General features: G+C 50.2%; 1 protein-coding gene and 1 pseudogene across 1 annotated transcript; both read left to right on the forward strand.

The window, feature by feature from the left end:
* Positions 1-14,041: 14,041 nt before the first annotated feature.
* Positions 14,042-17,208, forward strand: LOC121836997. Its single transcript, XM_042292199.1, has 5 exons — positions 14,042-14,078; positions 14,222-14,400; positions 15,666-15,899; positions 16,721-16,956; positions 17,058-17,208. The coding sequence occupies exons 1-5, from the start codon at positions 14,042-14,044 to the stop codon at positions 17,206-17,208; spliced, it is 837 nt and encodes a 278-aa protein (XP_042148133.1).
* Positions 17,209-17,222: 14 nt separating this feature from the next.
* Positions 17,223-26,276, forward strand: part of LOC121836998 — a 78,942-nt pseudogene continuing 69,888 nt past the window's right edge.

The following is a 26,276-nucleotide window of genomic DNA, read 5'->3' on the forward strand; positions in this document are numbered from 1 at the left end:
TAAAAACACTGGGTTTTGTCCTCGAAATTACAGCGCAACAGAGGAGTTTCTTGGTCAGTGGCGTTGCGTGCGAGTACCCTTGAGTCCCACTTGTGCCAGTAAGCTCGTGTAAAGTGAAAAACATTCCAATTAAATATCATTGCACCGCCCCTTTAAGCTCCCGAATGAGAGAAATGAGGAGACTGCGTTAAACAGAAGACGTTGTTGGAGTGTGCACAACAGTGTGTGCAAACGCACCTCCTGGAAATTTCAGACAGCATAACAACCAATTAAGGCTCTATCTGCAATGTTAGAGGTTCGTTCAACACCGTCATCTGTTAGCCCATGGACAATGTCGTGTGCAAGGTCGTAAGTTAAATTCTTTTTTTTTAAACAACCTCATCGAAAATTAACATGCACACACGTTCAAGTGCAGCCAGACAGCCCGGCAGAAACAACAGCGCGAGAAGCTCGAACCGATCGGCTTCACGAATTCACGCCGAGCATGCGAGCACGCGGGCGCTCATGCGTCACCTTGATTGATGCAAAGTCGACCGAACATGATGCAGCAGAAAGCACAGATGGACGGCACGCACGGCACAGACGAACGACGCAGGGACGAGCAGAGGCCATGCAGAATGATGCAGAGGCGACGGCGTGCAGGCAGGCAGGCCATGGCAGGCGCCTTTAAAATTGCTTAAAATTGCTTTAAAATTGTTTAAAGTACTTAAAACGACTAAATAGATTAAATCAAATACGTCGCAAAAACCACGTGATGAATTCACGTGGTTTTTGCGACGTATTTGATTTAATCTATTTAGTCGTTTTAGGTACTTTAAACAATTTTAAAGCATTGCCATTTAAAAAATAAATACTTTTCACAGAAAGAGTTTTAATTAATTTTAACCAAATTGTAGAAAAGCGCCACGTAGCGGAGGCTATGAAACGCACTATCTGGGCCGTGAATCGGCTCCTGTGTCCTCTCTTTACGTTTACTATATTACTCTATGGCTACGCCATAATTTCGTGTTACCGTGCTGAGGTAAGCCAAGAGGTTGCTTCGGATTTGCTTTTTTTTTTTTAGAGCGGCTTTTGGTTTTGCGGGCGAATGATTTTCACTCCTGCGTGATGTGCGCTTGACGCAACGGTTGACGAAGGAATTGTTTCTCAAGGAATAGCAAAGGTAAGGCATAAAGTGCGCGAACTGGGTGCCGGTTGTCTCCGTTGAACATCGCAGCGCTGACGATGAGAAGACTGAGTGACTGCATGCTTTCGAAACGTAAGTTTCTTTGCCTGCAGGGGTAAAGAAACTTCGGAAATAAATACAGTTCGCGGAAAGCTCGTGTTACGTTTTTATTTGCTGCTACTCTCGCTCCGTACAATAGACTTAGTCTTCTCGTTAAGCCTTATTGAGCTCGATTTGCTCGATTCGTGGCCGCCGTAATGATATGCAGTCGACGGAGGAACTTTTGCTCCCCTGCTTAAGGGACGAAAGTTTCTCCCTTTTCTGAAGGAACATATGTGTCAAGAGCGTTCCTCCCTTTAGGGTGGGCTATACTGACCTTTTTTTCTAAGAGTGTACCACATCAATCTGTTGCTGTGATGGACATTTGGATGGAGGAACTGGATGAATCAATTTCCTAACAGATTGATTGTGATTAATTCTAGTGCACTTTTTCCTTATAGTTTGGATGCAAACACCTTACGACATAGGTCAAAGGTCTCCAAACCAATACCGCCCCCGAAAGTCTTTCGACTGGCCCGAAAATGGACTCGGTATTTCAATTAAAGCCCGGCTTGCGGCCCGCTTCCGGCAGACCCGCTGCTAGCGGCACAGAAAACAGTGGGCGTTAAGAAATGACGGCGCGACGCACTCTTAATGCACAAACTAAGATACCAGAAAGAACGAAAGAAACTGCATTGCAACAAGGGTCCTCTCACCATATGATAATTTAACATTGTCATCACTAGCATTACCGTTTTTAGCCCCCGCTTGCCACTTTGTGCCACTTTGTTGAAACTCCATTGCACTCTCATATATATTGTGGTTAGCTTCCTCTGCCAGAACTATTGCATATTCTCAACATTAGTTCTATCGTTCTTCTTAGTCTCCAGCACTGCGTGAATGTGCCAACGTTCCCGTGCACTTTGATGTATGCCTGATGAGCTTTCATGGTCACAACTGCTGTGTAATATAATAATTAGCTAAATATTAAATGGTAATTTGATGTATGCTTACTCACCATCAACCTTAAAGTTTTTTTAACATTTACTCTAACAGTAAATTGTGTGTTTAAATTTCTATCTAGGTTTATTTACCTAAATTTTCTTCGATTGTAAGTAGTATTTTCTTCGAGCCCTCCAGACTGCGACAGATTGCTAATCCGGCACCTTAACTTAAAGGATTTTGACACCACTGACGTAGACAAAGGGGAGAAACTGTCAGTCAATTGAATTTCAAACATTGGAAGAACAACAAAAAGGGCCGACAAACAACTTTTTGTGGCTTTGTGATTGTCAGTCTTTTTTAATTCTCCTCCTCATGTTTGATTCTCGATATCCACAGGCTCGTCCTGTCCAATTGCATTTCATTTGCATCCCATGCAATTTTCAGTCACAATAAATGCCAAAATGCTATTTAATGGTTTTACTAAAAATAAGCTTAGATGTTCGTTCTTCCGTAAGAAAAAGCCTTCTTTTCTTTCTTTCGGGTGAGATAATTTTTTTATAATCTTTAACTCCATATCAAAGTTTACCTCAGTTAAAAATTGGAAGTCCCAGCGGGAGTCCATAGATCCACGCGTGCGCTTGTTTTTTTTTTAAGGGGCATTCATATGGGCAGCATATGCAATTGCAAGCTTGCCAGGTATATTCCCCTGCATGTGAGACCAGTTGTGACATGTTTTCCCGACCTTTTTGAAAATATAGAGAGTGTGTTTGCATAGCTTTGATGGGTGCAAACGGGGTGCGAGAGTGGGGATTCTGAGATCTCTGGGTATGACGTCACGCTCGGGGGAAAGAGGGCTTCAACGCTATTTTGAAAACAATTTTCTAGACACTCCCTGCACCAACATAAATTTTTTTTTTTATTTTTGTTTTTTTGGAGGTTAAATACACATAGATGACGTGTGTGTTTCTTCTGTTGGGTACAGAACCACTGTGTCTTCCTTTTAAGCGAGTTCAAAGTAAAGAGGGCGAGCGAAAGAAAAAAAAAGAGAACATTAATAAAAAGAAACCAGTGCCCCAGATAGCGCATTGAAAAGCTCGCTCAAATACGGATGCCCCATGGTACAAGCTTTGCTCTGAAAGCACAAGGTGCCAGGTTTACGCTAATGTTTATGCGTGATTACTGTGCCACAACGCGGTTCTGAAACGAAGCTTCGGAGTTGTGGTACTCAGGGAACGTAGCTGGTGCCACATCACTCTGACCCCCGCCCCTCTCCCCTCTCCCCCCCTCCCTCACACACCTCCCTGGTGAAATAAAACAGATGAGAAACTTCCAGGTTTACTGCTCTTCTCACCAACTTTGCATGTGCTAAAAGTAGGAAGAGTTTTGGGCGGGGCACATTTTCTCAGTCATTTCAGTCCAGCGTTCTTGACCTATTAATGACCACAGTTTTATTGCAAGCTGCCGGTGAAGTATCACTACGAAAAAATAAATGCAGTCGTGTGGAGCTATTAACTTCCATTGCAACTGTACATTGTTAAGTGCATAGTTTTGTTGTTTCTCAAATTGTATACCTGAACAATCATTGAAAGCAATTCAAGGATTCAGCAATTGACTGAAAGGTACTAATTATACCATAATTTAACAATTGGCTATTGGGTACATGATTTATGAAAAAGCTAAAAATAAAACGAAAACACCAAATCGAAAACGTCACAGAAAAGCGCCAATTAATTAAGAAGAAATATCTTATCGATGGCTTTTTACATTCATCGGCATTTTGAAGCAGAATGATTGTTCAATTTAATGAAGCATACAAATAACCAAATTCAAGGACATGGGGAAACCACAAAATTCAGTCACTTGCCCAATATCTGGACTGAATATTCCATTAAATTCTTAACTTACCTCGCCATCGACCTCTGCAAGCACTGGCACAAACACAGGAGGTGCCCCCGGTGGGCCTGCTGCAAGATCCGCTGCTGGAGCAGCAGCATCAGCGGCCGGTACGGGTCGAGCGTGAGCCACACCAGCTCGCACAACGTGAACTGGAGCAGGAGCACCAGCTGCAGGAACTGCTGCTGGGCAAGCCGGAAAAGCTGGCCCAAGATCGCCAGGCGGGACATTGTCCTTTGCAACATAATAAAACTGCTTAAAAACAAGACCATTTCTCCTGCAAGCCAAAGCTCCGCAAATGGACTAAACACGGAACAGTAGTCGACTGATTTTTCGGGCGCCGAAAATTCAGATATGCTTGGTTATTCGGACTTCAACACTTTCCTCGCGCGTTGACGGCATGAGGGCTTAAAGGTCAGATCCAAAGAATTTTTTTTTAAACATCTTAGATGGAAAAAGGATGTCATAAAATAATTTTACAACGAAGAAAAAAAATTTAGAGCTATATTTCCGGCGCTATACGAATTTGTAGTTGGCGCCCGCGGGTGCCGCGGAAAAGTGGTCCATATTTATCATGTGACTGGTCTTTATTTATCACGCCGTGCTTGAGCTCTTTCACAAGCTTCCTATGGCCTCCAAAAGTAACTTATTCATCTTTGAAATATAACAAAATATTAAGATTAATAAGCAACCTTAAAAGCCAAAAGGAAACTCCTGAAAAAGCGCAAGCAGACGTGATGGACTTGTGCGCCCCGAAGCAGACGAACTTGTGCGGCGGCGGCGACGGCGGAGTGGAGAAATGCGTTTAAGCGGCGTCGCACAACGCTCAGCGTGCCAAACCAACGTTTCTCTTTGCGGCTGTAGGTCGTGCGCGCCCCGGATGTGACGTATTTCGTGACGTCGCGCCGGTTCTTCGCTCCTTCCGGGCGCGCATAAAAAAGTTGGTTGATTTCAACTTCTTTCTCAACGCGCACAAAAACGCGCGGTGACGTAGTAGGGCGCTCCTGTCTCCCGGCCAATCGGTGGAGGGCATGCTCCGCGTATCTCCACCGTCCTGGCGAAGCCAGCGCAGCGGCGGAGCCGCCGTAGCCGAAGCAGATCTGCGAGTATGGCGGTATGGCCCGTATTGCTGCATCTATGAACTTCCTCCTTTTCCGACGCGATGAAGGTGACCGAAAAGAAGGCTGCTACGGACGCGCAGAGGCAAGAAGAAGCTGCGCAGAAGGCCGTAGACACTGCCGTCTTTGATGACCAAAGCAAGTGCTTTCAGTTGCTCGAGCTCGTCCAGAACTACCCTTGGCTGTACGGGAAGCTTCGGCGCGACGACAAAGACAACCCGAAACGGGACAACGTCTCGGAGGAGATCGCCCGTCTGTTCGACATCGTGCGCTGTAAGTGCAATTTTGCATCCCCTGACATCGTGTTTTCGCACTTTTTGTTGCGCGTATGGTTTACTTGATATGTGATGATGTTGAGTTGATTTTGTAACAATATTGCGAAAAAACAAATCATTCAAAAATCGACAGACGAAGACGGTAATATTCGTAAATACACAAATGTTGTTTTGTTCTTTTAGAACAAGTTTAAAAGTACTTGCAACGAAGTACTTCTAAATACGATGCAATTTTTTAGCAAACTCTATGCACTTTAGGCGTCCGTTGGTTGGTGGATTTGTAACTGCTTTTGAGATGAGCATGGGCTGGCACATTATAATTCAGAAAAGTGCCTAGGACACTTCGGAACAATATGAAATAGGTTTGTTGAAAGCTAGAGAGGCAAGTAGCAACACGAGGACCATCGAAGCGAATGAAAAGATTCAAGAGAGGAAACTTCGGCTGCAACGTAAGCAGAACGCCAAACAGATGAGGACGTTTGCGATACTGGAAAAGAGATGCAAGTTCGAGTACAGCGAGACTGAAAAGCAGGTAAGGACGTCTTGTAAGACTAAAGAGGGTCACCTTCACATATGATGTGATTGAGACACTAAGCAGAAGAGAATGTCTCTTGAAACTGAAGAGGGACAACTTCAGCTACAGCACAATCGAGATCAGGAGTGGCCAAGCTGCGGCTCTTTGTGTATTAAAGTGCCGCTTGCGGTTCGCTTTGATCCTTTTATAGAGCGTATCTACCCTCCGCACGTGTGCACCAGAATAGCAAGCAATTAAAAAAAATGTCTATACAAATAGTTCTGACCAGCCATCATGAATGGACACAGTTAGTCATGAAGCAAGCAAAATGCAAGGTATTCTTGAGCACAACCGAGGAATTTTACCCACAATTACTGCTCAGTGGCGCCCTATGTTGGGCTTTTGTGTCCCCTTTTCTAAAGATAATGGAAGTGCAGTATGCTGCCGATTTGAAAAAGGGACACAAAAGACAAACATAATGCCCCTGGTTTTGAACAGAGTCCAAGGATGAGGTAAGAAAGACAGTACAAGGCGCACATATACCTCGGACCTTGAGTTCAATATCAGGGGTACGGCCACGTGCTGCTTCTTCAAGGCTGCAGCCATCTCTCGTATTTCTGTAAAACAAAACATGCACATTGAGTTACGTCTCAAAGTCCTTGTGTTTGTCCCTCTTCTCACCCCCCTGTATCGGGGTTTATAACTATGACCGTCCACCAGCTAGCCTGCGCTATAACCCTTATCTCAACAAGTCTTTTTTATATACTTTTTCAAATTAAATGCGCCACCTAGTCGAACTTATGTGGTAAATTTGTCGTAGCTTACAAACCCGATGTGTTAAGATTTATTTTATGTGTCGCGGCTGCCATCTGGACCACCCTGTAGTTCAACGATGTAAAACCCTTTGCTTTCGCCACCCATTCCTTTGCAAATAGGGCGCAAGGACACTTCGTGCCCACCGAATTTCGCGAATTCTAGTCGCCGGAACGGGGGACGTCGGAACGGGGGCCCACCGAATTTCCGCTATCCATCTGTCCTTTAATTTCGCTGATTTTCGGACGCTTGAAATTCGCCAAAAAATTAAGGGCTTGCGAACATTAACGGTTTGCAGTGAACGTTGTGCTTCGAGCCCGTGATGCATAGGAAACAACTTCTTACCACAAAGCATCTGGATCTTGGCTTTGTTGTAGCCTTCCCCAGCGCACGCTCCAGTAGCCTTCCAGGGACGCTTTTTGGCACGTCGGGGTCAACATAGTCAACACTCGCGGGCTTGGGCTTCTTAATACAGTTCACGCTGACGATTGCCTTCGCGCCATCAACATAAATCACGTACGCGTAGTACATATCGAAACCAATACACACCGGTCGAGATAGTCCTAACGCCCAGGCGGCTTTGGCAGCTTTGGTCCAGAGCACTGGTCAGCTGGCGTGGACGGCGTGGGTACGTAAAGGTTGAATTGGATTAAGTTAACATTCTCCCCTAGTTTATATTAGTACTATTAATACTCAAATATTTTTTACATTCAAAATGATAAAAGGAATTCGCCATGTTTAGTTTATTTCTTATTAAAAAGAGCATTGTTTGTCCGGCGTTTCTTGTTTTTAGGGGTGTTGCGAACCGGCCGACGTACGAATTCGACCATGTTCGACTTTTTTTTTAATTTTCGCTGGAAAGTTTTTCGAACCTTGTGTGGTAAGAAGTGCTATCTGCACCGGATAAGTTGAAGAAGCTCTGTCCGAAGATCAACAACACGCAGATACTACATGCACAATGTGGAGTAAACCATCGACACAAATACGTGGACTGCAGCTGTGGCGTAATCTACGAGATACCGTTAACATGCGGAAATGTGTATGTGGGCCAGACAGGGAGATGTGTTAATGACCGTCTTCGAGAACATGCTCTTGCACTAAAGTCTACACCAGCAGGACACCTAGCCGTGCATGTACGAGACTGTCACTGCTCGCCTTTGCTGAACAACACCAAAGTGCTGAGACGTTACGGCGAAAAAAGAGCTTGAGACATTTTCGAGGCGCAAGCCGTCATCACGCGCGGGAACTCCTGCATCAGTGCCCCTTCGGTGACCCTTTCACCAAAAGAACTTCACTATCTTGGACTCCACCAGTAACGATCCATACGCCACAAGAAGTGTGTAGTGTACATGAAGATAGAATTTTAACTTTTGTTTCACATTAGGTCCGACGAAGTGTTCAACATCTGAACGTTCTAGCTTTGTATCGGGGTTCGAATTCTGTGCGCATGCGTGACAGGCTGACCAGTTGGCTTCGGATTGGATGGTGATGGCCAAGGGATCAATTAAGGACAGCGCTGATTGGTTATGTGAGTTAATACACTACAAAAATTAAGCTATTAACTTCTTCAATGATTAAAATTAGTTTCTTTTAATTGCAGCTGTTCACAAAATTAAAATAACCCTTTGCATAAAAAAAAAAATTCTCCAAACCTAGATATGCTGCTGTCAATGTCTGGCCACACTGTCCACAAAGTCAAACCGGTCGAATCTGGTGAAAAGTCGAAGGTTCGTCGAACCGGTGCGACCCAGTCGAACCCCGAAAGTTCGGCCAAGAAATCCGGTTCTACAAAAGTTCGCGACACCCCTAGTTGTTATCGTAGAGCCGATTCGTATACATGCCTTGCAAGTGACGTCACGCTAGGGAAGAACGGGGCCCCGCACCATATTGGTGGTTTACTTCACACCGCGCGGATGCGCTTACCAAGGCGTAGGATGCCGCTAACTGCCCGGACATGCGCTGACATGCACCATATTTTCAACAAAGGTACCCGTTGTGTTCTGTGTGAACTTGAAAAAACTTGCCGAGCTTGCGATGATGACGTTTAGCCAGTACGTGCAGAAATCTTCAGCATTGGTGCGATCGCGCTACGAGCGGAAAGTTTTAAAACCAAAAAAAAAACCAAAAAAACAACTGTCGTGTCGCAAAAAGAAAAAAAAGCAAAGCTGAATTGCGTGCTTCAACATTTGACGAGCAACCCTAGGAGTCGCTTGTAGAAAAATTGTTACGATTTGGCGAAATACTGGTAAACAACGCAAGGCTACCGTCATAATCCAAACCCTGAGGCAAGGACCAATCAAATAAGGAAGAGTTTACAATATGATGTTTCCTAACCGACTCGCCTGGATACTTTCGCTCCGTGCAGTTGTTACCGTCTCGCGGACGGCACGAACCGATGTCCCGATGGCGGTGTCTCGGCGAGCTTGCACACGGGGGCCGCCGCCGACCGATCGCCGTCTGGCCGGGCTCGCTTTGCGAGAATCGCCCGTACCCAGCCGGGATCCCCGAAGGTGCGCTTGAAGCGTGGAAACGATGTTATATAACGAAAGCCAAAGGCCATCTACACCACGAGCGGGCAACAGCCGATGCAACGGCGTGCGTGAACGTAAACAACGATAGAAAAGTGCCGTCGCCCGCCGTTATGAACTGCATCCCGAAAATTCGGTAATCCGCGGCCGCATCCCCTTCCTGCCGCTCGTACTTTCGCCAACTTCACAGCAACTCTGTTTCGCGGGACAAGCCGACTATTCAATGGGACGATCGTCTGGATAAGTAGTAATTGCTACTGCCGAGCGCGGCGTAGTTTACCATTGCTCTCGCTGCGAAAGGCCGTTGAGTCAACCACCAGCATGGTGGATACCGGTGTTCGACGTCATCATGTGACGTAGATGCAAGGCATGCATATGGAGAGAGTTTTGCCAGTCTAAGATCTCGCCGCCGTAACGCCCTTCTCCCCAGTGAGCCAATCAGCTCGCGGCGCAGAGCGAGAGGCGTGAGCGCATGCTCCTGAACTCGGCTGCTCCTAGCCGAGTGTAGAGGGCCACCATTTTCCTTCATTCGCCCGGCGGAATGCATGGGATCGACATCCAAATTTCGATTCTTTACTTTTATTTGGCAGGCTCTGGGTAGAAAATCATATAGTGGTATTCCTCGGTGGCTCAAAAAGCTAATGAATTAAGTTTCTTCACTTTTAAACTCAAATTTTAATTCAAGCGAAAAAGGAATAAGCCCGTAGCAGACGACGCGTGGCCTCAACAGTGCTCCGCGCCGACAGAGTTGCGACAAAATGGCGGTCGTCTCCTCGTTGTTCCCTTCTTTCTCTCTCGCTCCTTCGGCGCTCTCCTCCCTTTCCTTCACCTTTCTCCTCTCCGGCGCCTTCTTCGCCACAGCCACGGGTCAAACTCTCCTAATATATGGCTCTGTCATAGAGTTATTATAATGTACGCTAGAGGGTCAACTCCTTACTGATTACCACCTGAACGTTAGGAAAAGCTATGAACAGAGAAAGAAACACACTTCTTGACTATCAAGCCTTTTAATAAACTTCCTTTTCCTCAACCCAATCCTAAAAGGGTAGCTTCTTCTTCTTCAGTCAGAGCTTAGACATAAACTTCCTTTTTCTCCTCAAGAACCGTGGAGTTCTCTTCTTCGACTTTCGGATCTTGAAAAACTTCCTTCTTTTTGTCTTTTATACTTCCGGTGGTGTCACCCTCGTTTTACTCGGTCGGATCTTGGAGTCACAAGGTCCGACCTTGGTTCATCCGAGGTGCCGCTTTCCTCAGATACATTTTTTCTTTGGGCAAGAGCGCAATGGAGGCAACACTCACGCATTCTCTCTCCCCCTTCTCAATGGCCAACGCCTCAAGGAGCTCCCTTCCAAGCTGCTTTCGGTGTTTTGCTAAGACGGTAAGGCTTGTGAAATCAGGAGCACATTTGGAGGCCAGACAGTGCGACGAAAGGAGGCCCGCCGACGTTAGTGCGGTCACAGAGGCTGCATGTTCTATGGTGCGGTCGTTGATGCACCTCCCTGTTTGTCCTATATAGCTTTTGCCACATGACATAGGGATCTTGTAAACAACTCCTTTTTCGCATGGGGCGTAGGGTGTTCGATGCGCAGTGCTGCAGGTCGTCGTCCCGTTCTGGGCGGTTTTCCGGTTCACCCTACGGCACATGGCGTACGCCTTGTGGGGGGCGGAGCACACAACGTTGATGCCTTGTCGGCCGGCGATCTTTTTTAACCGATGAGTAATGCCGTGAACATACGGGACCACTGCGAAAGGCTTTGGGGGCTTCTTTTGCGTTGTTTGATTCTGCTCAAGATTTTGTCGCACTTGCTTACAAAGCTTTTCACATACCGGTATGAGGAGGGTACTCGAGTACCCAGAATCCTGGAGTCGACCCAGCTGTCCTTGAAAGCAGCGCCCCACCTTATGGGGGCAGGACTTCTGTAGCGCCGAGACTAAAGCTTTGGTGACCAGCCCCCGTTTCACGTTTTGGAATGCTCCGAGGTAAACGGAAGGAACCGCTTACATGTACGGGGTTCATAACTCCAGCACACGTGGGAAAGTTGAAACTCCAATGAGAGGTCTAAAAACCGTATGGAATTGTTGACGGGAAGTTCATGGGTAAAAGCCAATCCGTGGCAGCTGTGTTTGAAGCTGCGCATGACCACGTCTAAGCACCCGTTACTCTCCTCATTTGCATCAGAGTTGCTGAGTATGAGGAAGTCGTCAACATACCGAAAGATGGCCTCGATCCTTTAACTGGTCTTGAATGTCCTTCCCGCACTCTGCTAGGAACAAATCGCTCAAGTAGGGGGCCACTCGAGAAGCTATGCACACCCCGGTTTTCTGTAAGAATTGCTGATCCTGGTGCGACACCACCGTCGCAGAAAGATATGCCGTCAGGAGTTCCAATAAGCTGTCGAGGCTCATCCCTGGTGAATTTTGAAACCCTTGAAGACCCTGCTCCTCAATGGTTTCTCGGAGTACTTTGAGGAGAGCCGCGTGGGGAATGGAATAGTAGAGGTCTTGGATGTTTAAGGAAAAGCCTGATACAATATCAGAACCTTTCTTCTGAAGAAGCCGAATCACTGCTTCGGAGTTTGGTATCCGGAAAGGATCTTTTACTTAAACTTGTGATAGGTATTTCGCCAACCAAAGTGAAACCTGCCCTTGCCAGGTGTGTTGCTCTGAGACAATGGCACGAAAAGGGACCCCATCTTTATGTGTGTTTGCCGAGAAGAAGACACTTAGGTCCCCTCGTTGGGCTCCTCTGATTTTTGTGACTAGCCCACGGCTTTGTTCTTTTTTGACTATCTTGAGTGTGGCTCGTTTGGCTGGTTTGACTTGAACTGGATTCAGTTGTTTGAAGTTCTTCGCTAAAGTTTGTGTTGCTCTGTCTCCATACGACCCAGAGTCCAGAACTACAAACCCTCCCTCCTTGTCCGAGAGACATAATCGAAGGTCCTTGCGACGCAATCCCTCCACCGTTGAGGCAAAACTCAACTGTGGAGGTCCCGGGCTCTTTATGCCTGCCGAACACTCAAGACGCTCGTTGATGATTTGTGAGGTTGCTTACTGAAACGCCTTAGATGCGATTTCTCGTACCATTAGGACCTTATTGACATCACTTAGCCTTGGTGGAAGGGCGAACTTCGGACGCTGCTCAAGCACCCTCCGGGCTGATGCTGAAAGGGACACATCTCCGATGATCTGGAGTGGCGTGCTTTTGGGTTCTGTCGTAACCCCTCGGGCGAGATGGTGTTTCCAAACTGGGAGAAAACAAACCTTCCACAGGTGCTCTGTGAGGGATCTTGCTACGTTCAATTTGCAGCAGCACTAGTGTGCTGCTGCAAATTGAAGCAGACAGCAACCCGTCTAAAACTGGCTTCCGGTAATGTCATTCTAGGGAATAAAGCGCACTCATTTTGTCTCTCCGCTCGGTTATATGAGAAAATATTAAAAAGAAATCAAACCTGATAAATAGTTTATAAGCATATCTCAATCACATACACAAATAAATGTCATTTACAGATGTTTTTTCTGTTGATTTCATGGCATAAAGCAGAGTGCTAAAGAAGCTAAGTATACGTGTATACTAGACCATTATTTTCGAGATTTTTGCCGCAGCCTCCAGATTTACCGTGGTATTTACCTATGAAAACGGAACCAAAAATCGTATATAGTTAAATAAACTGCTGATAATCCCCAGGCGAAAGCGACGCTAATGTGTCATGTCGGTAGACTCAGATGGCAAAAACGAAAACAGCTCCAATGGCTCAACGTATCAACTCTGCAAATAAGTATGTTTTTTTCTTTATCGGATGCACGAATGCAAGCATAGTCTTGTGGTATCGTTCAATATATCTTCATATATTCCAAAACATTCAAAAATACCGGGAGGCACCTGCACTGTGCTCCTTGCCCGGTGGCTACCGGTGCGCGGTACGGCGGGGGTGGTCAATGGCGGCCGCAGCTTATGAAATAAGAATAATATTAATACCGTCTGTTAGTACGCATACGTTTTTTGTTTTGCCTTTTTTTCTTTCACTGATTGCAGATTTGTCCAAGGAGAACAGATCAAATAAAAATTACATGAGGTCTGATATGTCGCCTGCTTTCTGCTTTCCCGCTCGCGCGGTTAAATTTAAGAGTAAAGCTATACGCACTCCGGAGTGCGCTTCGCGCGGAAATGCCTATACGCACTCCTCCGAGAGATCATGCCGCTCGGGCCACCCTTTTTGAACGGCGCGTGAATCACTGGGGCGCTCGTTAACACAGCCCCCCGCCTGCGTTCACGCCGCTTCGCGGCGACAGTATCGGCTGCTAATTACTAAGAGTAACCAGTACACGCCGCGAACCAGCCGGCAATCCAAGCCCCGCTGTCCCCGATCGCACCTCCGGAAAGGGAGCCCGATACCATTTAGTTCTGCAAAATTTCTCGACAACATTCGATTTTTTTTTTTTTTTACTGTTGATTGCAAAAAAGGAAATGTCGTAAATATCGCCAAGTGCCTCAACAAAACAAAATGTTTGAGAAAAAGAAAAAAAAAAAAGTAGGCCAACCGCGGATCGAACCCGCGTCCACTTGCGTATGAAGCGGACACCCTAACCACTACGCCATGGCACCGCTTAGGAAACTCGTTGTGTGCACTCTTTTTATACGAGAAAAGCGGAGTGCGTATAGCCATTTCCGTCCGAAGCGCACTCCGGAGTGCGTATAGCTTTACTCTAAATTTAATCGAGGCGCAAACGCTTTACGTCGCTAAAATACAGGAATGCCGAGGTTGTGCGCAGCGCTGAATTGCAAGAACCGTGAGGGAAGAACCTCAGGATTATCATGTCACACGTAAGTAGCAATCACACGTGATTACTACATATCACTAAGAATCAAATTATAGAGCGCGACCCCTCGTACGTATATGGCCAGCATTGGAGCATTTCGTTTGATATTCCAGGTTCCCTAAAAAATGACAATCTTCTGCAGAAGTGGTTGAAAGTTTGTCCCGACAACTTTACTCCTGCTCCCCATCGTGTCCTTTGCTCACGGCACTTCGAGCTCCAGTGCTTTAAGGATGAGTTGTATGTGAAAGCAAGACTGAAGGAAGATGCAGCACCCACCGTTTGCTCTGTCAAGGTATGTACATATATACTGAAGTGAAAATAGGTTGAATTCAGTAGCAACTGTTATGCATGATTTCCTTGTAAACTTTGAGTTCATCCGTCATTGTGCTAAGTGCAAAGATAATATATAGACGCTTTACACACGCGCCAAATTACAGCCGCCATTGCTGACCTTCTCTTGTCTTACCGAGATGCCGAGCAACTGAAACGGTAGTTGACGATCCTCTAAAAAGGCCGATGCCTTAGAAAAGGACACAGTTGAACCTAATATGGCAATATCCTGGCCAGCTATGGTAATGATGAAGTGAAATGAACGAAATAAAAGGAAACCAAAACTGAAGGTCAGTTATGGCGGCGTCCATGCACAGCTGCTGCAAAGCGTCTATAGCAGCAAAAAAGTTTGTAATGTCACTTTTATTTCCAGTCCTTAGATCATATACATTAGAACAAAATGTATGCGTTAATCCATACCAACTGGTCTCTTTCTTATAGGCACCGAGGAAGCGTCCAGCACCACGGATCGCCGATGACGCAGCACCAAGACCATGCTCCAGCAACCACACCTATTTCGATGGAGAGTCCCCAAAAGGTAAACGACGTCGTATGAACAAGAGAATAGATTTGGCCAAAAAGACAATTCACTCAGTGCAACGGACCCTGCAAAGAAACAAACAAAAAGCTAGAAATCTCCAATCACTTTTAAAATGACTAAATGAGAAGCATGCACTGAAAGATGAGCTCCAACTAAGGATGGAAGCACTTGGGGAAATCCCGCAACAACTACTAAAAGGCTTAAAAAAATCGCCAGCAGGAATATGATTGGCAGAAGGTACAGCAAAATAACAAAAAAATTCGCACCCACCCTGCACTACTAGCCCCTAGCCTATGTCTGCATTAGCACGCTCTTCCCCCTTCCTTCTGTGAGCTGCCTCAGGTGTTGGTTGAAAGTTTTTGGAGCATCGCCTGGATTCACCAAGGAAGCACTAGGAGAGCTGGAGTGACGACATGCAAACTCTTCTGAACGAAAGAGGCTGTGTGTCGTGATGCTGGACGGGATGTGCATAAAAAAGAAGTAAGCTTGGATGTCCCAAAGGGTAGGTTCATCGGGTACGTCGATTTCGGCTAATGACTTGGCTCGGTCGGGACTGACGAAGTGCCCATGGCAACAGAGATCTTGCTTCACCCTGGAAGATACCGTTTGGCTATTTCCTGACAAATGAAGTGTCAGGGTTGTTCCTTAAGAGCCTTTTTGAAAACAGCATCGTCGCCTTTCAATAGTGCGGTCTCCACGTTAAGGCCGTAATGTGCGATGGACTGGGTGCAAACGTCACCATGGCAGAGCTGCTGGGCTGCCATGTTCACGAAATCAGCTATGAAGACACAAAGACGACGTTCGAGCACCCGACTCGACCCACCGAGAAGGTGCATTTCATTTTCGATGCCTCGCACGCCCTCAAGCTTCTCCATAACCTGCTTGGAGACAAGAAGGTGCTGCACTCAGCTGCCTATGCGGTAAATAGTAGCTAATGGCTTTTTAAAACATAGAAGTACCACTAAATCAGAAAAAAAAAAAGACGGACTATGAACCCCGTGAACTGTGAAAAAGCACACACAGCCACTAAACTGAGTGTAGTTTGGGACCTCATTCCTTATGTCCCAGTCTTGAGGTTCCAAATTCAGTTGTAAAGTAACTATCGTAAAACACGAGGTAAAACAAGAACCAATTGACAATTTTTCATTGCTTGTGTCTATTCCATGCAGTTCTTAATGGGATGCTAAGCAGCACCGTAATGTCAACCGCGCAGACTCTTTGAGCCGAACATCATAATGTAAAAAAACAAAACTTAATGTACAGTCATAAAAAGAGCAATCTGAAACAACCAAGCAGCAACTAAGAAGTACCAGTGTCGTGTTCCTAGATGACAAGCTGAACTAGTTCAAAAATAACTTGTGGCACATCAGAACAGATCATCGGTATCAATACTACCACACAAATAGTTCAGTAGTTGTGCAGTAGGCCATTTTTAAAATCTTGAAATGCTTAGAGGCATGCTGGGAGTCAGGATCCACCTGCTCTGTGTGCTAGCCACTTGAGACGTAGTAAACCTTTAAAGAAGGAATCTGCAAAAAAAATAAATAAAAGCTTTTTGCAAGCATTGCATCAGTTACAAAGTGATATAGAATATATATTCCTGAAGATTAGAAGAGCCCAGAGCACTTCACATGTGGGCACCTACTCCAAATGTGCCTATACACCTTCAAGCTAATGTTACCAGATAAAGTACTTCAATTGATACAATTATGTTCCTTCCAATGGTTCCAATTTGCGGCAGATCCAGTGGCACTTCATTAAGCAGTTGCACCAGCTGCAAATGTTTGAAGGCCTCCGCGCTGCCAACAAGCTCACACAGGCCCACATCGAATTCTGTCGACAGAGGATGAAGGTCAAGCTGGCTGCTCAAACCCTCAGCAGTTCCGTCGCCAAGGCCCTTCTGTTTGCCAAACAGCTTGGGCTCCCAGAGTTCAGCAACTGCGAGGTAACATGCAAGTTCATTCAGGACACTGATAGGTAAGTTTTGAAGCTCATTATTGGTGTTTATGGTATAGTGAGGCAGCACTTAATGTTCCATGTGTTAACTGCAGAAAACAATGGTTTTGCATGTCATGTAGGTGTTTTGAACTGCCGAGCTCACGGAGTCCTGTGGCCCGCACCTACAAGCGTCCCTTCAACCAGGCGAACATCCAGGGGAGTAGCCAGATGATCAAGGGGGTCGGCCAGAACCTCATGCAGCTGGAGCTATCCAGCGCCAACCTGCAGTGACGGACGGCAGGCGCATGCCTGTCATTGCGTTTGCTTTCGCCCTGAAGAGCGTGGCAAGCCTCGCAACTCAACTGCTCACCAGTGGTGAAGTTAGGTTAGTGCAAGTGCAGAACGGAACTATACCCGATCGCATTTATTGTCTGCTGTAGGTTAAGGAAAGCAGGAAAATTCCCTTCGAGAAGCTCTGCGCTCACCGCGATTGCCGGTTTTCTCTTCTCCACTCACCCTCTCCTCCAACATTATTTTGCTAATTTGAAAAATGTGGCGGGCTTTCCCTGGAAAAAGCTTGTTCTGCATTCCTTAATCTGCAGCAGACTATTGACTACACGACTTCTCTTTCTAAACAAAATGTCTTCTCTGGTGTCTTTCTTTTTTAGCTATCTGTGTTCCTACCGGGCAAGCCAGGACCACCTGGAGATGTTCTTCAGATGTGCGCGGCAAAGGGGCGGCTGGAACAATAACCAGTCAGCTACCCAGTTTCAGCAGGCCTACAGGAAGCAGCTGGTACACGCTGGTGTTCAAGCCCCCAACTCCGACAACGTGGCTGCTGACCTTGAAAGGGAAATCCTAACGGTCAGCCAGGGTGACGATCTGGCCGCGGTGTATGGGTTGGGCGAGGATACCCTGTCAGAGTTCACCTCTGAAGTTGTGAAGTACATTGGGGGCTTTGGCAGACACCAGATCAAAGACGCTGAGCTGCGCATCCTGTGTGAGTATGCTCCTGATTGATATCGTGACAGGAGTCCTCTTTAGCATCAGGGACAATGGCAAAATACGATAGTAATGCCAATGAATTACTTGAAAAGCTTAACATACCGCTCAACAGGCTATACCTCAATAAACTTGGACCGCTAGTTCATGCAAAAGGAATAAATAGCTTTGGTTTAACTCCCTCAAATCTAACGGGCTATAACCTAAGGGCAATGTCAGCTAATAAACTCTACTACGAACTAGAACGAATTATGGCAACCAAAAGATCAGCTTCCAAGTACCCCAGCTCTTAAACGCTCTAGGCTACAACGTATCGCTTGCCGGCCCCACAGGGGCTTTTAATCAAAAGCTTCGCTCCTTCTTGGTCAAACATGAGATACGTATTATATAATTGTATTATTGGTTTTTAATCTTGACTGCATATGTTGCCCTTATTGTGTTCAAGATGAATTATGGGCAAGGAGGTTTTTCCTGACCGTTTTTTATTTGTCACTGTTTTAGATTGTCCTTTTGACTGACGACCGTAGAATATATGGTATTTTTTTAATCGTGTAATCCCTATTGAAAAATATTTTTTACCGGAATGTCATTTCCAGTAAAAGTCTATTTTACTGGATTATGGGACTGTTTTCACTTCCAGTAAAGCCGTAGTTTACCGGAACGTCACCGGGTTCTTTACTGGAATGTTACCGGTTGATTTACAGGAATGTTACAGGATTTTTATGATGATGGCACCAGATTTTTTACCAAAATGTCACCGGATTTTACCGGAAGTATATTTCCAGTAAAAATCTATTTTACTGGATTATGGGACTCTTTTCACTTCCAGTAAAGCCACAATTTAGCAGAAGATCACCAGATTGGCCGGGATTTACCGTGTTTTTTTGTCTTTTTTCGGACGTCAACGGAAGGCACTTAGGAGGAAGCTGGTGAACTGTGGTTGGTGTACCCTACCTAAAAATCCGGTATAACTTTTCGCTATCCGGATTATGGAACCGGAAAGCTATCTGGACTCTATCCGGATTCTATCTGGAGTTTAGGTTTTCAGAAATTATTCCTTTGTCTACAATCTGGATTTTGGGTATCCAGAAACAAATTTCCGGTTCCATAATCCGGATAGGGAAAAGTTATACCGGATTTTTCGGTAGGGTATGTTTGCCAGATGCTGGACGATTCGCTAACAATTAAAGTGGTTAGTCCATATAGACCTGAGGGTTCTATGCATTTATTTAACAGGGTCGATACCAGTGAAACAATTTGCAGAGCTGTAGGCAAAACCAATCAGACCAAATAGGAACAACCAAGTCCTTTGCCGCAAAAGATATCTTTCAAGGTACTCACAATGCCGCTGGGTAAATTCCTAGACGCACGGTAGTTCAACTAATAAAACCGCGCAGGTGCACCACACGGACACACACACGTATACTGTCAGTAGCACGCTTAGCGAAAAACCGCGCGGAACGAACATCCGCCGCCGTAGAGAAATCCCGGGCACACTCACGATGTCGTCCCTGATGCCGTCGCCGCGGGTGCGCCAGGCGTCAGTAGCACGCTTAGCGAAAACCACGACCGCGCGGAACGAACATCCGCTGCCGTAGAGAAATCCCGGGCACAACACTCACGATGTCGTCCCTGATGCCGTCGCCACGGGTGCAGCAGGCGTCAGTTGCACGCTTAGCGAAAACCACGACCGCGCGGAACCAACATCCGCTGCCGTAGAGAAATCCCGGGCACAACACTCACGATGTCGTCCCTGATGCCGTCGCCACGGGTGCGCCAGGCGTCAGTAGCACGCTTAGCGAAAACCACGACCGCGCGGAACGAACATCCGCTGCCGTAGAGAAATCCCGGGCACAACACTCACGATGTCGTCCCTGATGCCGTCGCCACGGGTGCAGCAGGCGTCAGTAGCACGCTTAGCGAAAACCACGACCGCGCGGAGCGAACATCCGCTGCCGTAGAGAAATCCCGGGCACAACACTCACGATGTCGTCCCTGATGCCGTCGCCACGGGTGCAGCAGGCGTCAGTAGCACGCTTAGCGAAAACCACGACCGCGCGGAGCGAACATCCGCTGCCGTAGAGAAATCCCGGGCACAACACTCACGATGTCGTCCCTGATGCCGTCGCCACGGGTGCAGCAGGCGTCAGTAGCACGCTTAGCGAAAACCACGACCGCGCGGAGCGAACATCCGCTGCCGTAGAGAAATCCCGGGCACAACACTCACGATGTCGTCCCTGATGCCGTCGCCACGGGTGCACCAGGCGTCAGTAGCACGCTTAGCGAAAACCACGACCGCGCGGAGCGAACATCCGCTGCCGTAGAGAAATCCCGGGCACAACACTCACGATGTCGTCCCTGATGCCGTCGCCACGGGTGCACCAGGCGTCAGTAGCACGCTTAGCGAAAACCACGACCGCGCGGAACGAACATCCGCTGCCGTGGAGAAATCCCGGGCACAACACTCACGATGTCGTCCCTGATGCCGTCGCCACGGGTGCGCCAGGCGTCAGTAGCACGCTTAGCGAAAACCACGACCGCGCGGAACGAACATCCGCTGCCGTAGAGAAATCCCGGGCACAACACTCACGATGTCGTCCCTGATGCCGTCGCCACGGGTGCGCCAGGCGTCAGTAGCACGCTTAGCGAAAACCACGACCGCGCGGAACGAACATCCGCTGCCGTAGAGAAATCCCGGGCACAACACTCACGATGTCGTCCCTGATGCCGTCGCCACGGGTGCAGCAGGCGTCAGTAGCACGCTTAGCGAAAACCACGACCGCGCGGAGCGAACATCCGCTGCCGTAGAGAAATCCCGGGCACAACACTCACGATGTCGTCCCTGATGCCGTCGCCACGGGTGCAGCAGGCGTCAGTAGCACGCTTAGCGAAAACCACGACCGCGCGGAGCGAACATCCGCTGCCGTAGAGAAATCCCGGGCACAACACTCACGATGTCGTCCCTGATGCCGTCGCCACGGGTGCAGCAGGCGTCAGTAGCACGCTTAGCGAAAACCACGACCGCGCGGAACGAACATCCGCTGCCGTAGAGAAATCCCGGGCACAACACTCACGATGTCGTCCCTGATGCCGTCGCCACGGGTGCAGCAGGCGTCAGTAGCACGCTTAGCGAAAACCACGACCGCGCGGAGCGAACATCCGCTGCCGTAGAGAAATCCCGGGCACAACACTCACGATGTCGTCCCTGATGCCGTCGCCACGGGTGCAGCAGGCGTCAGTAGCACGCTTAGCGAAAACCACGACCGCGCGGAGCGAACATCCGCTGCCGTAGAGAAATCCCGGGCACAACACTCACGATGTCGTCCCTGATGCCGTCGCCACGGGTGCAGCAGGCGTCAGTAGCACGCTTAGCGAAAACCACGACCGCGCGGAGCGAACATCCGCTGCCGTAGAGAAATCCCGGGCACAACACTCACGATGTCGTCCCTGATGCCGTCGCCACGGGTGCAGCAGGCGTCAGTAGCACGCTTAGCGAAAACCACGACCGCGCGGAGCGAACATCCGCTGCCGTAGAGAAATCCCGGGCACAACACTCACGATGTCGTCCCTGATGCCGTCGCCACGGGTGCAGCAGGCGTCAGTAGCACGCTTAGCGAAAACCACGACCGCGCGGAGCGAACATCCGCTGCCGTAGAGAAATCCCGGGCACAACACTCACGATGTCGTCCCTGATGCCGTCGCCAGGGGTGCAGCAGGCGTCAGTAGCACGCTTAGCGAAAACCACGACCGCGCGGAGCGAACATCCGCTACCGTAGAGAAATCCCGGGCACAACACTCACGATGTCGTCCCCGATGCCGTCGCCACGGGTGCGGCAGGCGTCAGTAGCACGCTTAGCGAAAACCACGACCGCGCGGAGCGAACATCCGCTGCCGTAGAGAAATTCCGGGCACAACACTCACGATGTCGTCCCTGATGCCGTCGCCACGGGTGCAGCAGGCGTCAGTAGCACGCTTAGCGAAAACCACGACCGCGCGGAGCGAACATCCGCTGCCGTAGAGAAATCCCGGGCACAACACTCACGATGTCGTCCCTGATGCCGTCGCCACGGGTGCAGCAGGCGTCAGTAGCACGCTTAGCGAAAACCACGACCGCGCGGAGCGAACATCCGCTGCCGTAGAGAAATCCCGGGCACAACACTCACGATGTCGTCCCTGATACCGTCGCCACGGGTGCAGCAGGCGTCAGTAGCACGCTTAGCGAAAACCACGACCGCGCGGAGCGAACATCCGCTGCCGTAGAGAAATCCCGGGCACAACACTCACGATGTCGTCCCTGATGCCGTCGCCACGGGTGCAGCAGGCGTCAGTAGCACGCTTAGCGAAAACCACGACCGCGCGGAGCGAACATCCGCTGCCGTAGAGAAATCCCGGGCACAACACTCACGATGTCGTCCCTGATGCCGTCGCCACGGGTGCAGCAGGCGTCAGTAGCACGCTTAGCGAAAACCACGACCGCGCGGAGCGAACATCCGCTGCCGTAGAGAAATCCCGGGCACAACACTCACGATGTCGTCCCTGATGCCGTCGCCACGGGTGCAGCAGGCGTCAGTAGCACGCTTAGCGAAAACCACGACCGCGCGGAGCGAACATCCGCTGCCGTAGAGAAATCCCGGGCACAACACTCACGATGTCGTCCCTGATGCCGTCGCCACGGGTGCAGCAGGCGTCAGTAGCACGCTTAGCGAAAACCACGACCGCGCGGAGCGAACATCCGCTGCCGTAGAGAAATCCCGGGCACAACACTCACGATGTCGTCCCTGATGCCGTCGCCACGGGTGCAGCAGGCGTCAGTAGCACGCTTAGCGAAAACCACGACCGCGCGGAGCGAACATCCGCTGCCGTAGAGAAATCCCGGGCACAACACTCACGATGTCGTCCCTGATGCCGTCGCCACGGGTGCAGCAGGCGTCAGTAGCACGCTTAGCGAAAACCACGACCGCGCGGAGCGAACATCCGCTGCCGTAGAGAAATCCCGGGCACAACACTCACGATGTCGTCCCTGATGCCGTCGCCACGGGTGCAGCAGGCGTCAGTAGCACGCTTAGCGAAAACCACGACCGCGCGGAGCGAACATCCGCTGCCGTAGAGAAATCCCGGGCACAACACTCACGATGTCGTCCCTGATGCCGTCGCCACGGGTGCAGCAGGCGTCAGTAGCACGCTTAGCGAAAACCACGACCGCGCGGAACGAACATCCGCTGCCGTAGAGAAATCCCGGGCACAACACTCACGATGTCGTCCCTGATGCCGTCGCCACGGGTGCAGCAGGCGTCAGTAGCACGCTTAGCGAAAACCACGACCGCGCGGAACGAACATCCGCTGCCGTAGAGAAATCCCGGGCACAACACTCACGATGTCGTCCCTGATGCCGTCGCCACGGGTGCAGCAGGCGTCAGTAGCACGCTTAGCGAAAACCACGACCGCGCGGAGCGAACATCCGCTGCCGTAGAGAAATCCCGGGCACAACACTCACGATGTCGTCCCTGATGCCGTCGCCACGGGTGCAGCAGGCGTCAGTAGCACGCTTAGCGAAAACCACGACCGCGCGGAACGAACATCCGCTGCCGTAGAGAAATCCCGGGCACAACACTCACGATGTCGTCCCTGATGCCGTCGCCACGGGTGCGCCAGGCGTCAGTAGCACGCTTAGCGAAAACCACGACCGCGCGGAACGAACATCCGCTGCCGTAGAGAAATCCCGGGCACAACACTCACGATGTCGTCCCTGATGCCGTCGCCACGGGTGCGCCAGGCGTCAGTAGCACGCTTAGCGAAAACCACGACCGCGCGGAACGAACATCCGCTGCCGTAGAGAAATCCCGGGCACAACACTCACGATGTCGTCCCTGATGCCGTCGCCACGGGTGCAGCAGGCGTCAGTAGCACGCTTAGCGAAAACTACGACCGCGCGGAGCGAACATCCGCTGCCGTAGAGAAATCCCGGGCACAACACTCACGATGTCGTCCCTGATGCCGTCGCCACGGGTGCAGCAGGCGTCAGTAGCACGCTTAGCGAAAACCACGACCGCGCGGAACGAACATCCGCTGCCGTAGAGAAATCCCGGGCACAACACTCACGATGTCGTCCCTGATGCCGTCGCCACGGGTGCGCCAGGCGTCAGTAGCACGCTTAGCGAAAACCACGACCGCGCGGAACGAACATCCGCTGCCGTAGAGAAATCCCGGGCACAACACTCACGATGTCGTCCCTGATGCCGTCGCCACGGGTGCAGCAGGCGTCAGTAGCACGCTTAGCGAAAACCACGACCGCGCGGAGCGAACATCCGCTGCCGTAGAGAAATCCCGGGCACAACACTCACGATGTCGTCCCTGATGCCGTCGCCACGGGTGCAGCAGGCGTCAGTAGCACGCTTAGCGAAAACCACGACCGCGCGGAACGAACATCCGCTGCCGTAGAGAAATCCCGGGCACAACACTCACGATGTCGTCCCTGATGCCGTCGCCACGGGTGCGCCAGGCGTCAGTAGCACGCTTAGCGAAAACCACGACCGCGCGGAACGAACATCCGCTGCCGTAGAGAAATCCCGGGCACAACACTCACGATGTCGTCCCTGATGCCGTCGCCACGGGTGCGCCAGGCGTCAGTAGCACGCTTAGCGAAAACCACGACCGCGCGGAACGAACATCCGCTGCCGTAGAGAAATCCCGGGCACAACACTCACGATGTCGTCCCTGATGCCGTCGCCACGGGTGCAGCAGGCGTCAGTAGCACGCTTAGCGAAAACCACGACCGCGCGGAGCGAACATCCGCTGCCGTAGAGAAATCCCGGGCACAACACTCACGATGTCGTCCCTGATGTCGTCGCCACGGGTGCACCAGGCGTCAGTAGCACGCTTAGCGAAAACCACGACCGCGCGGAACGAACATCCGCTGCCGTAGAGAAATCCCGGGCACAACACTCACGATGTCGTCCCTGATGCCGTCGCCACGGGTGCGCCAGGCGTCAGTAGCACGCTTAGCGAAAACCACGACCGCGCGGAACGAACATCCGCTGCCGTAGAGAAATCCCGGGCACAACACTCACGATGTCGTCCCTGATGCCGTCGCCACGGGTGCGCCAGGCGTCAGTAGCACGCTTAGCGAAAACCACGACCGCGCGGAACGAACATCCGCTGCCGTAGAGAAATCCCGGGCACAACACTCACGATGTCGTCCCTGATGCCGTCGCCACGGGTGCAGCAGGCGTCAGTAGCACGCTTAGCGAAAACCACGACCGCGCGGAGCGAACATCCGCTGCCGTAGAGAAATCCCGGGCACAACACTCACGATGTCGTCCCTGATGCCGTCGCCACGGGTGCAGCAGGCGTCAGTAGCACGCTTAGCGAAAACCACGACCGCGCGGAGCGAACATCCGCTGCCGTAGAGAAATCCCGGGCACAACACTCACGATGTCGTCCCTGATGCCGTCGCCACGGGTGCAGCAGGCGTCAGTAGCACGCTTAGCGAAAACCACGACCGCGCGGAACGAACATCCGCTGCCGTAGAGAAATCCCGGGCACAACACTCACGATGTCGTCCCTGATGCCGTCGCCACGGGTGCGCCAGGCGTCAGTAGCACGCTTAGCGAAAACCACGACCGCGCGGAACGAACATCCGCTGCCGTAGAGAAATCCCGGGCACAACACTCACGATGTCGTCCCTGATGCCGTCGCCACGGGTGCGCCAGGCGTCAGTAGCACGCTTAGCGAAAACCACGACCGCGCGGAGCGAACATCCGCTGCCGTAGAGAAATCCCGGGCACAACACTCACGATGTCGTCCCTGATGCCGTCGCCACGGGTGCAGCAGGCGTCAGTAGCACGCTTAGCGAAAACCACGACCGCGCGGAGCGAACATCCGCTGCCGTAGAGAAATCCCGGGCACAACACTCACGATGTCGTCCCTGATGCCGTCGCCACGGGTGCAGCAGGCGTCAGTAGTACGCTTAGCGAAAACCACGACCGCGCGGAACGAACATCCGCTGCCGTAGAGAAATCCCGGGCACAACACTCACGATGTCGTCCCTGATGCCGTCGCCACGGGTGCGCCAGGCGTCAGTAGCACGCTTAGCGAAAACCACGACCGCGCGGAACGAACATCCGCTGCCGTAGAGAAATCCCGGGCACAACACTCACGATGTCGTCCCTGATGCCGTCGCCACGGGTGCAGCAGGCGTCAGTAGCACGCTTAGCGAAATCCACGACCGCGCGGAGCGAACATCCGCTGCCGTAGAGAAATCCCGGGCACAACACTCACGATGTCGTCCCTGATGCCGTCGCCACGGGTGCAGCAGGCGTCAGTAGCACGCTTAGCGAAAACCACGACCGCGCGGAACG

The sequence above is a fragment of the Ixodes scapularis genome, unplaced genomic scaffold (assembly GCF_016920785.2).
Source record: "Ixodes scapularis isolate PalLabHiFi unplaced genomic scaffold, ASM1692078v2 PGA_scaffold39__5_contigs__length_11793443, whole genome shotgun sequence".
NCBI classification, from domain to species: domain Eukaryota; kingdom Metazoa; phylum Arthropoda; class Arachnida; order Ixodida; family Ixodidae; genus Ixodes; species Ixodes scapularis.

Bases quoted from the DNA above. Each gene is read 5' to 3' on its own strand.
- LOC121836997 (XM_042292199.1), top strand. From the start codon at position 14,042: ATGCCGAGGTTGTGCGCAGCGCTGAATTGCAAGAACC. The intron at 15,900-16,720 runs GTAAATAGTAGC...AATTTGCGGCAG, and splicing joins TGCACTCAGCTGCCTATGCG to ATCCAGTGGCACTTCATTAA. The intron at 16,957-17,057 runs GTAAGTTTTGAA...CATGTCATGTAG, and splicing joins TTCATTCAGGACACTGATAG to GTGTTTTGAACTGCCGAGCT.